Source organism: Rhipicephalus microplus, chromosome 3 (genome assembly GCF_043290135.1).
Source record: "Rhipicephalus microplus isolate Deutch F79 chromosome 3, USDA_Rmic, whole genome shotgun sequence".
Lineage (NCBI taxonomy): Eukaryota > Metazoa > Arthropoda > Arachnida > Ixodida > Ixodidae > Rhipicephalus > Rhipicephalus microplus.
Window position 1 is genome coordinate 86976751 of NC_134702.1, and position 15054 is coordinate 86991804.

Consider the following 15054-nt stretch of genomic DNA (forward strand, 5'->3'; position numbering starts at 1 on the left):
CTGATTCGGACATGCTGTCGTTGGATTTCTTGCATAGGTCAAGGACGTCTTCAATGTAGCTGGTGAATGATTCACCGGCCTGCTGAGCGCGCTCGCGTAAGCGCTGCTCGGCTTGCAGCTTACGAACGGCAGGGCGGCCAAAAACGTTGGTGATAGCGGTCTTAAAATCGAACCAGGTTGCGAAATCGGATGCGTGGTTGTTATACCACATGCCGGCCACACCCGCGAGGTAGAAAACCAGGTTGCCGAGTTTACCTGCCTCGTCCCAATGATTGGGGACGCTGACGCGTTCGTACATGACGAGCCAGTCCTCGACGTCAGTGCCATCCGCGCCGGTGAAGACAGGTGGGTCGCGGATGCGGGGGACACCACAACATGGCGTCGGCGCAGGAGGAAGCGTTTGCTGGGCGGCGTCTTGTTGCATGGTTGAAGGCACGGTACGGGATCTAAGCTCCAAGGGCATCGAATGTGAACCGAAGATGTTTGAAGGGCACAGCACTCTCCACCAAAATGTTAAGGCGTTTATTAGCCGGTCCACAGCGAGCAAGCACAATGGCGACAGTAACGGCCAAGCACAGGGTCTCAGCGCGAACGGCGTCCTTGTTGGGTAGCCCCACTAGAAGGTACTCAAGAGTTCGACCCATGTCATAGTTCGGAGGCTTCGCTACAATATATATATATATATATATATATATATATATATATATATATATATATATATTATATATAATATATATATATATATATAAGGGAAAGAAGTGTATACCTAAAGGCTCGTTTTTCCGTGTTTTTAACACAATATTAATGAGATATAACAGACAGTAATGCCAAGGAATGTACAGGGGAAGTTATTAAAGTCAATGGAATATAAATAAGAAGAAAGAAAAGTGGATGAAAAAATTACCAACTGTGAGCAGGAATCGAACCTACGACCTTCGAATTACGCGTTCGATGCTCTAACCACTGAGCTATCACAGGGGCCCTCCCTCCATCCACTTTTTTGGGTTTATCTGTGAATTTAGAAGTAGGAGCGACAGTCAGCGCCATCTATAAGCCAAACAATGAGTGTGAAAACACTCTTATGCGCATGTTTGGCGTCACGTAGCACGTGAACTTAATATGAGCGGGCAGCTGATTAATTGTCCCTCTTATACAACCTAAACACACCAAGTCTGCCAGTACGAGACCCTCGTTCAATGAAATAAGGGAAAGAAGTGTATACCTAAAGGCTCGTTTTTCCGTGTTTTTAACACAATATTAATGAGATATAACAGACAGTAATGCCAAGGAATGTACAGGGGAAGTTATTAAAGTCAATGGAATATAAATAAGAAGAAAGAAAAGTGGATGAAAAAATTACCAACTGTGAGCAGGAATCGAACCTACGACCTTCGTATTACGCGTTCGATGCTCTAACCACTGAGCTATCACAGCGGCCCTCCCTCCATCCACTTTTTTGGGTTTATCTGTGAATTTAAAAGTAGGAGCGACAGTCAGCGCCATCTATAAGCCAAACAATGAGTGTGAAAACACTCTTATGCGCATGTTTGGCGTCACGTAGCACGTGAACTTAATATGAGCGGGCAGCTGATTAATTGTCCCTCTTATACAACCTAAACACACCAAGTCTGCCAGTACGAGACCCTCGTTCAATGAAATAAGGGAAAGAAGTGTATACCTAAAGGCTCGTTTTTCCGTGTTTTTAACACAATATTAATGAGATATAACAGACAGTAATGCCAAGGAATGTACAGGGGAAGTTATTAAAGTCAATGGAATATAAAGAAGAAGAAAGAAAAGTGGATGAAAAAATTACCAACTGTGAGCAGGAATCGAACCTACGACCTTCGAATTACGCGTTCGATGCTCTAACCACTGAGCTATCACAGCGGCCCTCCCTCCATCCACTTTTTTGGGTTTATCTGTGAATTTAGAAGTAGGAGCGACAGTCAGTGCCATCTATAAGCCAAACAATGAGTGTGAAAACACTCTTATGCGCATGTTTGGCGTCACGTAGCACGTGAACTTAATATGAGCGGGCAGCTGATTAATTGTCCCTCTTATACAACCTAAACACACCAAGTCTGCCAGTACGAGACCCTCGTTCAATGAAATAAGGGAAAGAAGTGTATACCTAAAGGCTCGTTTTTCCGTGTTTTTAACACAATATTAATGAGATATAACAGACAGTAATGCCAAGGAATGTACAGGGGAAGTTATTAAAGTCAATGGAATATAAATAAGAAGAAAGAAAAGTGGATGAAAAAATTACCAACTGTGAGCAGGAATCGAACCTACGACCTTCGAATTACGCGTTCGATGCTCTAACCACTGAGCTATCACAGCGGCCCTCCCTCCATCCACTTCTTTGGGTTTATCTGTGAATTTAGAAGTAGGAGCGACAGTCAGCGCCATCTATAAGCCAAACAATGAGTGTGAAAACACTCTTATGCGCATGTTTGGCGTCACGTAGCACGTGAACTTAATATGAGCGGGCAGCTGATTAATTGTCCCTCTTATACAACCTAAACACACCAAGTCTGCCAGTACGAGACCCTCGTTCAATGAAATAAGGGAAAGAAGTGTATACCTAAAGGCTCGTTTTTCCGTGTTTTTAACACAATATTAATGAGATATAACAGACAGTAATGCCAAGGAATGTACAGGGGAAGTTATTAAAGTCAATGGAATGTAAATAAGAAGAAAGAAAAGTGGATGAAAAAATTACCAACTGTGAGCAGGAATCGAACCTACGACCTTCGAATTACGCGTTCGATGCTCTAACCACTGAGCTATCACAGCGGCCCTCCCTCCATCCACTTTTTTGGGTTTATCTGTGAATTTAGAAGTAGGAGCGACAGTCAGCGCCATCTATAAGCCAAACAATGAGTGTGAAAACACTCTTATGCGCATGTTTGGCGTCACGTAGCACGTGAACTTAATATGAGCGGGCAGCTGATTAATTGTCCCTCTTATACAACCTAAACACACCAAGTCTGCCAGTACGAGACCCTCGTTCAATGAAATAAGGGAAAGAAGTGTATACCTAAAGGCTCGTTTTTCCGTGTTTTTAACACAATATTAATGAGATATAACAGACAGTAATGCCAAGGAATGTACAGGGGAAGTTATTAAAGTCAATGGAATATAAATAAGAAGAAAGAAAAGTGGATGAAAAAATTACCAACTGTGAGCAGGAATCGAACCTACGACCTTCGTATTACGCGTTCGATGCTCTAACCACTGAGCTATCACAGCGGCCCTCCCTCCATCCACTTTTTTGGGTTTATCTGTGAATTTAGAAGTAGGAGCGACAGTCAGCGCCATCTATAAGCCAAACAATGAGTGTGAAAACACTCTTATGCGCATGTTTGGCGTCACGTAGCACGTGAACTTAATATGAGCGGGCAGCTGATTAATTGTCCCTCTTATACAACCTAAACACACCAAGTCTGCCAGTACGAGACCCTCGTTCAATGAAATAAGGGAAAGAAGTGTATACCTAAAGGCTCGTTTTTCCGTGTTTTTAACACAATATTAATGAGATATAACAGACAGTAATGCCGAGGAATGTACAGGGGAAGTTATTAAAGTCAATGGAATATAAATAAGAAGAAAGAAAAGTGGATGAAAAAATTACCAACTGTGAGCAGGAATCGAACCTACGACCTTCGAATTACGCGTTCGATGCTCTAACCACTGAGCTATCACAGCGGCCCTCCCTCCATCCACTTTTTGGGGTTTATCTGTGAATTTAGAAGTAGGAGCGACAGTCAGCGTCATCTATAAGCCAAACAATGAGTGTGAAAACACTCTTATGCGCATGTTTGGCGTCACGTAGCACGTGAACTTAATATGAGCGGGCAGCTGATTAATTGTCCCTCTTATACAACCTAAACACACCAAGTCTGCCAGTACGAGACCCTCGTTCAATGAAATAAGGGAAAGAAGTGTATACCTAAAGGCTCGTTTTTCCGTGTTTTTAACACAATATTAATGAGATATAACAGACAGTAATGCCGAGGAATGTACAGGGGAAGTTATTAAAGTCAATGGAATATAAATAAGAAGAAAGAAAAGTGGATGAAAAAATTACCAACTGTGAGCAGGAATCGAACCTACGACCTTCGAATTACGCGTTCGATGCTCTAACCACTGAGCTATCACAGCGGCCCTCCCTCCATCCACTTTTTGGGGTTTATCTGTGAATTTAGAAGTAGGAGCGACAGTCAGCGCCATCTATAAGCCAAACAATGAGTGTGAAAACACTCTTATGCGCATGTTTGGCGTCACGTAGCACGTGAACTTAATATGAGCGGGCAGCTGATGAATTGTCCCTCTTATACAACCTAAACACACCAAGTCTGCCAGTACGAGACCCTCGTTCAATGAAATAAGGGAAAGAAGTGTATACCTAAAGGCTCGTTTTTCCGTGTTTTTAACACAATATTAATGAGATATAACAGACAGTAATGCCAAGGAATGTACAGGGGAAGTTATTAAAGTCAATGGAATATAAATAAGAAGAAAGAAAAGTGGATGAAAAAATTACCAACTGTGAGCAGGAATCGAACCTACGACCTTCGAATTACGCGTTCGATGCTCTAACCACTGAGCTATCACAGCGGCCCTCCCTCCATCCACTTTTTTGGGTTTATCTGTGAATTTAGAAGTAGGAGCGACAGTCAGCGCCATCTATAAGCCAAACAATGAGTGTGAAAACACTCTTATGCGCATGTTTGGCGTCACGTAGCACGTGAACTTAATATGAGCGGGCAGCTGATTAATTGTCCCTCTTATACAACCTAAACACACCAAGTCTGCCAGTACGAGACCCTCGTTCAATGAAATAAGGGAAAGAAGTGTATACCTAAAGGCTCGTTTTTCCGTGGTTTTAACACAATATTAATGAGATATAACAGACAGTAATGCCAAGGAATGTACAGGGGAAGTTATTAAAGTCAATGGAATATAAATAAGAAGAAAGAAAAGTGGATGAAAAAATTACCAACTGTGAGCAGGAATCGAACCTACGACCTTCGAATTACGCGTTCGATGCTCTAACCACTGAGCTATCACAGCGGCCCTCCCTCCATCCACTTTTTTGGGTTTATCTGTGAATTTAGAAGTAGGAGCGACAGTCAGCGCCATCTATAAGCCAAACAATATATATATATATATATATATATATATATATATATATATATATATATCGGAAGGCAAATCAAGCCCAACAAAACATATTGTATTGGGCCCAGTGATACCTAGTATTCAAGGTCTAGAAATGAATGAGCAATATTCATGTTTTTTTTCTGTTTTGTTTAAAACGGTGTGTAGAATAGTGGTCGCTCTATAGTTTGTCTCTGTTCGAATTAAAAAGACACGCCAGGGCCAGTCAGCTATAGCTGCGTATATTTAAGAATTGCCGTGACACTTATGTACTGATTGTTGTCGGTGTAGCAGGCGTTCTGTAGGACAAAAGATAGTTTGTTGGCAGTGTTACATATTATGAGTTTTTTTTTGTTAAAGTTATCTTCTGAAAATAGTTGCTTGGTCCAGTGCAGGGCTTCCTGTTTGAGAATGCTTTTGCAACACTACACATCAGTTACACGTGGTTTATAAGGCACTCTGCGTGAAAAAGAAATGAAAGTGCCCATGCAAGTACACAGTAGCGAGGAACATGAGCAAACGCCAACGCGCGCCGTGGAATAGGTAGTCTAGCTTTGTTAAGCGACGAGGTATAAATATTGAGGTCTAGCTGGAGAGGTTCGGATGTTTGTTCTGTGTTGGTGGTACATTTGTTGTACCTGTCACACCTGCGCTACGTCTTTCAGTGCGTTTGCAATTAGGGACTTGATACGTGAATGCTATGAATATGAATAATGCTCACGAATAAAACGTAGTATACGTGCTTGACTTTGACAAACGCTTAAAATGTGCCTCGACGGAGTCAACGCTGTAACGCGTCTCTTGGTGTATACATGAGTGGCCATACTTGTATGATATAATGGAAGCAACCTGTATTGAAGCAGAGGAAAGCATGGCGATCATTAGTACTAGTTTGTAGTCTGAGTATTACGCAATACAAGAAAATGAATTGAGGTTTATAAATATTCAGCTTGCTGTAGATAGGGACCAAACCTAAATCTTCAAGTTCGTTGCACGTAGTTTAAGAATGTTGTAAACAAGGTGAGGCTTGAATAAATTCCTTCTTTCACTCGCGTGTGCATAGTGCTTTATTGCTTGTAGCTCCAGCTCGCGTGTCGGAAATTCGTGGTTTACCAATGGCGCCACTGAATATTGCAAGTGAAAATATTCTTCTTCTCTAAAACAGTGCATTCTGTTATAGGCAGAATGAATAGAAGTGATCCTTTAAGCCGGTGACAAAACTGTGAGACTTGTTCCAGCTATCGCCCTCTCTTTCTTTTTTTTGCTAGTGAGTTCGTATTGTTCCAGAACCTAAACCCTCATGGCAGCTAAAACGTGCATTCACTATTACAGATGGTATCCAAGAGCAAACGTCTTCTTCAGGTATCAGAAATTTACGTACCGTAAGGGCTTAGCTCATTCCGATGCCAATATTTCACCTGAGAGTTGTTTTCGGCCGAGGAAAAAGTTATCTATGGCAGCTTAAAATTTATTTCACATTACCCAGCATCAAAAGTAACCACATTAACGTTTCCTCCGGTGCCATTTTTTCAGTTCTCAGGTTCATTAAACCGTCGCTGCTTGACTGGGCCCAGCGTACGAAATAAAAATAGGAGAACGTCGCGCAGCACATTTCTACGCATATTTTTTTTACACAGTGAGGCTTTTTGTTTATTGTTAAATCAAGAGAGCACGTTATTCTTTTTCTCGCCGCGCGCGCTTGGGGTGCCAGAAAAAGTTTGCTGGGTTAAGAGGTGTCATTTATAAGTGTTCGTTAATAATATTATCTTTGGTTCCACGTACTAAAGCTACGATATTGGTGTAAGAGAGGCCGTAGTGAAGATCTCCGGAAATGTTCACCATCTGGTGTTCTTTAATGCGCACTGACATCGCATGGCACACAGGCATCGAAATGCGACCGCCACGGCTGGGATCGAAGCCGCGACCTTGATAAGTATTCGCTCTTCTTCCGAGAACGGACATCAACCTCTTAAACTGCAGCACTTGTGAAAAACAAATGCAGCACTTGTGAAAAAACAAACTACGACCGCGAGGACGTTGGTCGAAAGTGAGACGGTTTGGTTGATCATACTGGTTGTCATGGCAATGAGATAGGACCTTTTTACTCAAGGCATTCTGGGCGCCGCCATAGTCCTTTCTGGGCTGTTGTTAGCGCGAGTGACCCCCAAGAATTGCACTACCGAGGCTGTGACGTTCGCTTTCGTACTCTCGTGCAACAGCCGAGGAAAGAGGAAATCCTCCTCTCCGTAAAGTAGGTCCATACCCATTGAGGAAAGGTTTATCTGGCTCACGTCGATTGTAACAGTTGTCAGATTTTGACCCCTTCCTTTAGTTGGAACTGATATTTTTAGTAAGCGTTTCAAAGGGTAATTCATTGAAATAGTAATCCAATCTTTCTATTCACTAAAGCTTAACAAAAGAATGGTAACTCAAGGTAGCTTTGCCGTAGTGGTACCAAGAAGAGCGCAGACTTGGGCAGCCTTCTATGCTTCTTTTGGAGTTTTATTATTTCCTCATCTGTATCTTTTTTTCGCTCTGCAGTCCTTTCTACTTTTTTTCTACGTTTCAACTTTTCTTTTTATCTTTCACCCTGCTTTTGTTTTTCACTAGCTTACTCTTTCAATTTTTATGCGTGGTTTGTGCGGCCGCGTTTCTCTGTTCATAGCAGCAATGTCAGCACTTAACATTATCAAGGTGCTCGAAGAACGCGAGCACACATTCATAGGTGTAAACGGGCTATATACGTTGTTTCTCTTCCGTTAAGCCAGACGATATCGCAAGCATACCATCACAGCATAGGAGAGCACGGCATTCTAAAGCAATCCGCACTTAAAAAATTGGCAGATCCCATCCACGTATAGTGGGAATCGATAATATGCGAAGCACGAATGAGAAAGGTTGATGTGTCATCTTACAATCAGCACAACGTTACGACGTGGAGGGAAATGATGTCGTACATTACTTCCGTGTCATTATTATCATGTTTGGATGTCTCGTTTACCTTCGTCATCTATTCACGTCACGTGATACCAAATTTAGTATAAGTGGAGCTACCGAAACGACCCCGAGCACGCTATGAGCGTGGTATGTTGTCAAGTTCTGGCATGACACGCGTGTCAGGATTATCATATTTGCACCAGTCATATACTTTCGTCATCCATTGACGTCACTTAACACTAGCTCTAGTATATGTGGAGCTAGCGAAACGGCCGTGAACGCATCATGAAGGGCCCAATATACTCCTATGCAGTGTTGACGCGCGCGAACGCTGGGCACAGCGACGTTAGCAAAACGCGAGCACGCTGTAGCCTGACTCCAGACCACACGACCAGTGTCCGTCGCCGCGGCCCGACGGCAACCGGTCTGAAATGCGACAATGTTGTCTGGGTAACGCGTGATGTGTTACCCAGACAACACTGCGTCTCCCTGTTTTCGTGATGGACGAACGCCGGACACGCTGAAACGCGCATGCGTTAAAGCAACGCAGTGCGGTGCGCGCCTGCAAGTATACGGCAGGACCGGCACCTGGCGTCGCAACGCCTGCTAGACGCGATGAAATAAACGCCGGCGAGCACGCCCACCGCGTCACGCCGAAATGTACTGGTGCCTTGAATGCGGCATGTAGTCATGTTCTCACATGACACATATCTCATGATTATCATGTTTGCACAAGTAACATACTTTGGTCATTCATCGACATCACGTAATATCGAATTTGGCATGTATGAAGCTAGCGAAACGGCCGCGAGCGCATCGTAAGCACGGCATGTAGTTATGTTGTTATATGACACGCATGTCATCATTTTCATGTTAGGGTCTGTCGCTTGTGTTCGCAATGCAATCATGTCATACCATACCACTTTTGCAGCATGCCATGTGAACGAAACCAACGCAGGAGCTGCAAGAACAATAAATGTAAATCATGACATTCATGACATGCATGTCACGATTTTCATGTTATGACTAATCAAATATGTTCTTCATACAGTCATGTTATGTCATACTAAGTTTAGTATCGATACCATTATCGAAATGTCATGTTATGCCATACTAAGTTTGGTATCGATACCATTATCGAAATGGCCAGGAGAGCTAAAATTCGTAGGCGCCTAGATAGATAGATAGATAGATAGATAGATAGATAGATAGATAGATAGATAGATAGATAGATAGATAGATAGATAGATAGATAGACAGACAGACAGACAGACAGACAGACAGACAGACAGACAGACAGACAGACAGATAGATAGATAGATAGATAGATAGATAGATAGATAAATAGATAGATAGATAGATAGATAGATAGATAGATAGATAAATAGATAGATAGATAGATAAATAGATAAATAGATAGATAGATAGATAGATAGATAGATAGATAAATAGATAGATAGATAGATAGATAGATAGATAGATAGATAGATAGATAGATAGATAGATAGATAGATAGATAGATAGATCGATAGATAGATAGATAGATAGATAGATAGATAGATAGATAGATAGATAGATAGATAGATAGATAGATAGATAGATAGATAGATAGATAGATAGATAGATAGGCTCAATGTCGCCGAAGTTCGCTAAAAAATGCTTCGCATTTAAAAGGAAAAAGAGGGCCATTCATAGCATATAGCTCTCCCAGATTCACTCTCCGAAAAAACAATATCCTTTGACTATTTTGCTGAATGCTTTTTTTTCTCGTGTATACATCTTTTATAGAAAAATGCGTGAGCTTTTTTTATGGCCACTATAGCTTCGTGCAAAAGACTTGGGCTCCTAAGGAGAACTAACGTGTCTTGTTAAAGGTAGTCATATACTTGGCAAGTCCTCATTGTTAACAGTTGCAGGCACAGCTTGCCTTTAGGCAAGTAGCATCAATCTTGAGTTTACCGGTAGTAAGCGTTGAAAAATGGATATCATTTAGAATTCAGTTCATTCGGCTTCATTCACAAGAATAGGGACTATTTACATCATATGTGCACCCTTTGTAAATTATGTTAAACTAATCAATGTGATACAAGCTAACGTAAAGAAACCTTTCAATAACTTGACTAGATTGCACATGCGAAGTCCACTTTAGCAAAGCCATGAACTGGGCTAGCTCCGCCGACGTTACACAGAATTGAACGCTGAGATGCCGTGACACCACACTGCGAGCACGAAGCAGTAACAAAGATACCACAGAGATAAAAGAGCGCGTTTTTATCAGAGCGTCAAAAAGCCATGCATCAGAAATTGATGATTGATACGTCGGGTTTAACGTCCCAAAGCCACCATATGATATTGAAAGACGCCGTAGTGGAGGGCTCCGGAAATTTTGACCACCTGGGTTTTTTTAAGGTGCACCCAACTTTGAGCACACGGGCCTACAACATTTCCGCCTCCATCGGAAATGCAGCCCCCACAGCCGGGATTCAAACCCGCAATTTGCGGGTCAGCAGCCTAGCACCTTAGCCACTAGACCACCCCGACGGGGCAATGCATCAGCGAGCGCTTGTTACTTTTATGCAAGTGGGAATGACATTTGTGTAAGGTGACACCCACTGATCTGCCAATGATGTGTGCTTGCTTAAGAAGGCATACAGTAGATTCATGCACCCCCCCCCCCTTTTTTTAAATTCGCTTTTTCATACGTGACGCCCTTCACTTTAACTCTCATTTCAATATGATTGTTAACTTCTTTATTTTACACTTCCGTAGATTTTAAATAAAGAAGTTTTGACTTTGCGCGCTACCTACTTGATTGTTCCTCTTTCACTCTCGTCTCGTAGAACGAAGTGCAAGCAGAAGTCACAAGCCCTCTTTAAACTCGTGCCTTCTGTCTCAAGTCATCCAGACTATGTGTATCACACAAAGTCCGCGAATTGCAGACCGTATTTAACTCACCCGTGCTATCCGCTGACGTTGCCATCCCCGTGGTGGGCGCAGCCGGCTCAGACTCCAGAGTCATCGCGTTTCCCACGTTCGGCCCGGAGGCCGCCACCACGGTACAGCTCCGACTCGCCACCACAGGCCGCTCCCACGTGCTCCACAGAAAGCGTCATTCGCGTCGACCGCACAGACGCCCTGCCACGTTGCGCACAAGCAATCGGACATACATTGTCGTAGTGAGCTCTCACAAACTGGGTCAACACCAGGCCCCTGTATGCAAGCTGCACATCTTCCTTAGTAACTCCTCAGAAAAACATGCAATGGTGCTGAGTCAACGAGAACAGAAGCAGCGAACGATGAGCGATGTCTTGCCGCGGCGACCGCCCCAAACTTGCGCCACTAGCGAGGGGCGTGCGCGAATGTTGCTTTTGCAGGATGTTCTCGTAGCGATGTGACTATTTATCAAAGCCGGGTCTCCGGCGTGCAAAGCGTCGTCGTCGGCTGATTCGTGCGCGACTCAGGCGCAGTTCCACAGAAACCGACCGCACCGTCAACAAGCGTGCGCCGGGCTCGCCGACAACGCCGGGAACTAAAACGGCGGCCCTCCGAGCCGCGCATTCTGGGATCACCAATACGGATCACACTCCCCCTGCCAAGAGCGCGTGGTTCCGTTTTGGTCACGTGGTTCTAGCTCTCTCCCTCTCGTTCCCGAGTTTTTTCCCCACCAGCGGGGCGGGCCAATCGTCGCTTGGTAGAGCGGCGGACCCGAAGCGTGCTTTTCCTGTTGCCCGGCAACCATCCCAGCGTTCTGTGTAAGCGCGAGTGAAGGAAAGAAAGTTCGAACAGGTAGCATGTCGGGCGCGAACGGCGCCCAGCAGGTTGCACTTGTCCTCGCGTGTGCTTCTTGCGTCCCACGTTCCGAACGATAGCGGGCCGAGGGCCGAAAAACTGCGATATGAAAAACGTGACCAAAAAATTAGAACACACTGATGGAAAAATCGATGCCGATTTTGACCTAGTTCTACCCGCGCAAGTCGCGTGCAGGACGAAGCATTTCCTTTTTTTTTTTCACGCGCGACAGAATTAAAGCTACCACTTAGTCGCGGTGTGGCACACCAACGATTGTTGGTTCACTTACGCATCAACAGAACTGCCGAGATTTCTCAGTGTTTTACGCCTAAGTGTGAGTGATAGCGTGACGACGTCGTTTGTCAGTAATAACTTTTTTTTTTATAAAGGCTCGGGCGAGCCCCATGAGAGAAAACACATACATTCACCTGAACGCCACCACTCCTTTTTGTGTAAACAATACCGACAATTACGGGTGCTACATGCACTCTGTATTCAATTTCTGGAAAAAGAGTTGCGGCATTCAATATAAAGTACAAAATGTAAAATATTTTTATAAGAGCGCCATCCGATTCCTCACTATCGGCCCCTTCATGCCGAACAGCGAGAGGCTTCGTTTATGTAACATCAAGAAATATGCAGGTATTATCATTATTCATTTATTTAGATGAAGCCTTACAGGCCCTGTGGAGCATTGAGTTGGGGGAAATGACACACTATCAGCTGGAGTACGAGAGCAACAGCTTGAAAATGCATGTAAAGCAACTGTACAGCGAAAAACATAGTGGTCAAATACCCTAGAATCCGCTCGAAAGTACGTTTAAAGCAGCTTTAAAGTGAACAAAAAAGAAACATGGTGTACAAAAAGAGCAGCAAACTCAATCAAGCCAGATTAACTAAGAAGTGCATACAGACATACTAGAAATATTTTATGATCGCTTATCGAGGTCATTTGATCAGGAAGTTTATTCCAGTGACATATCGCATCAGGTACAGCTGATAAATCTACGGCAGTAGTTTTACCAAAAATGCATTTGAATCTAAGATGATTACGTAATCTTAATAAGGTGCGTGTGGGCGTTTTGAGGGCGAATATGCATCGCTTATCGGACGGGACATATTCGTAAAGTAGTTATTCTGTGTTATGCTGGCATTATAATCAAAATTCTGAATGATGAAGTGGTGAGCCTATTCGGTATGTGCTCAAGCTTGGTTGTTAAATATTCATGACATAATGACCCTACAGAAGATGTATATTCTAACTGGGGCGTAGAAACGTCAAATAAGCTAATTTACGAGTGTTAGTAGGGGACTTTCGCAAGTTTCGCCTCAGAAAGCCAAGCATTTTCGATGCAGTAGCACAAATATTGTTCATGTGCGAAGACCAAGAGAGGTTATATAATGTGGCTCACGCCATGGTATATGTGGTTAGTGGGACGTGGCAAGGTCGTATTAAATGAAGTACATTTATTTATTGATACATCAGTCTCGAACAGAGACTATAGCAGGTGTGAGACAGAGGTACAGAGTACTCTGAAAGGGCAAAATAATATACACGCAGAAAATGCATAACGCGGACAATATAATGCATACAGTTAAAACAACACAAACAGGGATGCGAAACAAAATTCGAAGAAATTAGTGAAATGCCAAGTAGGGTATATAGAATATACAGAGGATACATCGCCGGAACAAAGATTCCGTTTAACTAATAATCGAATTTTACAAGTTACACACAAAAAGGAACAAATCCAACAAAAGATATAATCAATGGTACTAAAGAACTACTCTAAGCATTTTTCAAACAATCAAAGTGATTCTTGTGTTACAATGTTATTAGTTAGGTTGTTCCATTCAGCAATAGTTCTACAGAAGAAAGAGTATTTAAAGCAATTATTTCGTGGAAATAAAGGAGCTATCATTAAAGAGTGTATTTGCCTGGTAGCATAAGCCTCAGAAAAAGTGATAATGTGGGAGGTAACTATGTTGTAATGTCCTTTACCTATTTGGTACAAAAGTTTCAGTCGACAAATTTTATTTCTCTTCGTAAATGTGGGGAGCCCACTTCGTTTGATGGCCTCAGTAACTGACGAACGACCATAAGAATTATAAATATAACGAACTACTTTTTTTCTGTATTTTTGCTAATTTGGTGATGTTTGTTTTGGTGTAAGGGTCCCAAATTGGCACGGCATATTCAAGCATGGGACATATAATTGACTGGTATGCAAGGAAGCGTACAGAAGGAGGTGCTAATATTAAGGATCGTCGCAAGAAGAATAATTTACGTAATGCTTTATTTGTGATGACATCTATACGTTTTGACCATGATAGATTTTTTGTGAACCATAAACCCAGGTATTTATATTCAGCAACCTCCGAGAGGCCTATTTCATTAGCTCCGTAGTGAAATAAAAGTGGCTTCTTTTTGTGGGTTATTCGCATAAAGGCCGTTTTGTCGTAATTAATAGTCATCTGCCACTGTTCGCACCATGAAATGATTTTTTGGAAGTTTTCATTTAACCTAATCTAGTCCTGAATTAAATTGACTGTTTCATAAATCACGCAGTCATCTGCATAGAGTTTAATCTTAACATTATTTTTGGTGGTGATGTCATTTATAAAAATTAAAAATAACAGAGGCCCAAGCAGGGACCCCTGAGGTACGCCAGAAGCAACTTCAACTCGGTTGGAGCAGGTGCTATTCAGGGAAACGTATTGATACCGGTTTGTCCAGTAAGCTTTAATCCATGCTAATATCGTATGATTTGTTACAATAAGGCCCAACTTGTGAAGTAATTTATTATGAGACACTTTATCAAACGCCTTACCAAAATTCCTATAAATAGCGTCTGTTTGTTTTCCTTTGTTTATAGCCTCCGCGAAGTCATGTGTATTTCCAAGTAATTGTGTGTTAGTAAAATACCCACGTCTGAAGGCGTGTTGTGCATCTGTCAGGACTTCATGCTTTTCAAAGAAATCTACTATGTGCTTATAAATTATGGGCTCGAAGACTTTGCATGAAGTAGATGTCAACGAAATAGGCCGATAACTTGCAATGTTGGATTTATCACCAGATTTAAACAGTGGTTTGTCTCTGGCGGTTTTCCAGTCCTCCGGCAATGCGCCGTCACTCAGAGATTTTTTAAATAATATTAG

General features: G+C 42.6%; 1 protein-coding gene and 7 non-coding genes across 8 annotated transcripts in view; all 8 read right to left on the minus strand.

The window, feature by feature from the left end:
• Window positions 1-11487, minus strand: part of LOC119172721 (calcium/calmodulin-dependent protein kinase kinase 1-like) — a 322158-nt gene extending 310671 nt beyond the window's left edge. The window contains exon 1 of the mRNA XM_075889943.1: window positions 11062-11487. Within this exon, the coding sequence (XP_075746058.1) occupies window positions 11062-11125 (64 nt within the window). The 5' untranslated portion in view covers window positions 11126-11487. The remainder of the gene's footprint in view (window positions 1-11061) is intronic.
• TRNAT-CGU (transfer RNA threonine (anticodon CGU)) lies at window positions 1818-1890 on the minus strand. Its single transcript has one exon. It is a non-coding gene; the product is annotated as a tRNA-Thr (tRNA).
• On the minus strand, window positions 2274-2346 carry TRNAT-CGU (transfer RNA threonine (anticodon CGU)). Its single transcript has one exon. It is a non-coding gene; the product is annotated as a tRNA-Thr (tRNA).
• Window positions 2730-2802, minus strand: TRNAT-CGU (transfer RNA threonine (anticodon CGU)). The gene has a single exon. It is a non-coding gene; the product is annotated as a tRNA-Thr (tRNA).
• Window positions 3642-3714, minus strand: TRNAT-CGU (transfer RNA threonine (anticodon CGU)). The gene has a single exon. It is a non-coding gene; the product is annotated as a tRNA-Thr (tRNA).
• On the minus strand, window positions 4098-4170 carry TRNAT-CGU (transfer RNA threonine (anticodon CGU)). The gene has a single exon. It is a non-coding gene; the product is annotated as a tRNA-Thr (tRNA).
• TRNAT-CGU (transfer RNA threonine (anticodon CGU)) lies at window positions 4554-4626 on the minus strand. The gene has a single exon. It is a non-coding gene; the product is annotated as a tRNA-Thr (tRNA).
• TRNAT-CGU (transfer RNA threonine (anticodon CGU)) lies at window positions 5010-5082 on the minus strand. Its single transcript has one exon. It is a non-coding gene; the product is annotated as a tRNA-Thr (tRNA).
• Window positions 11488-15054: the final 3567 nt, after the last annotated feature.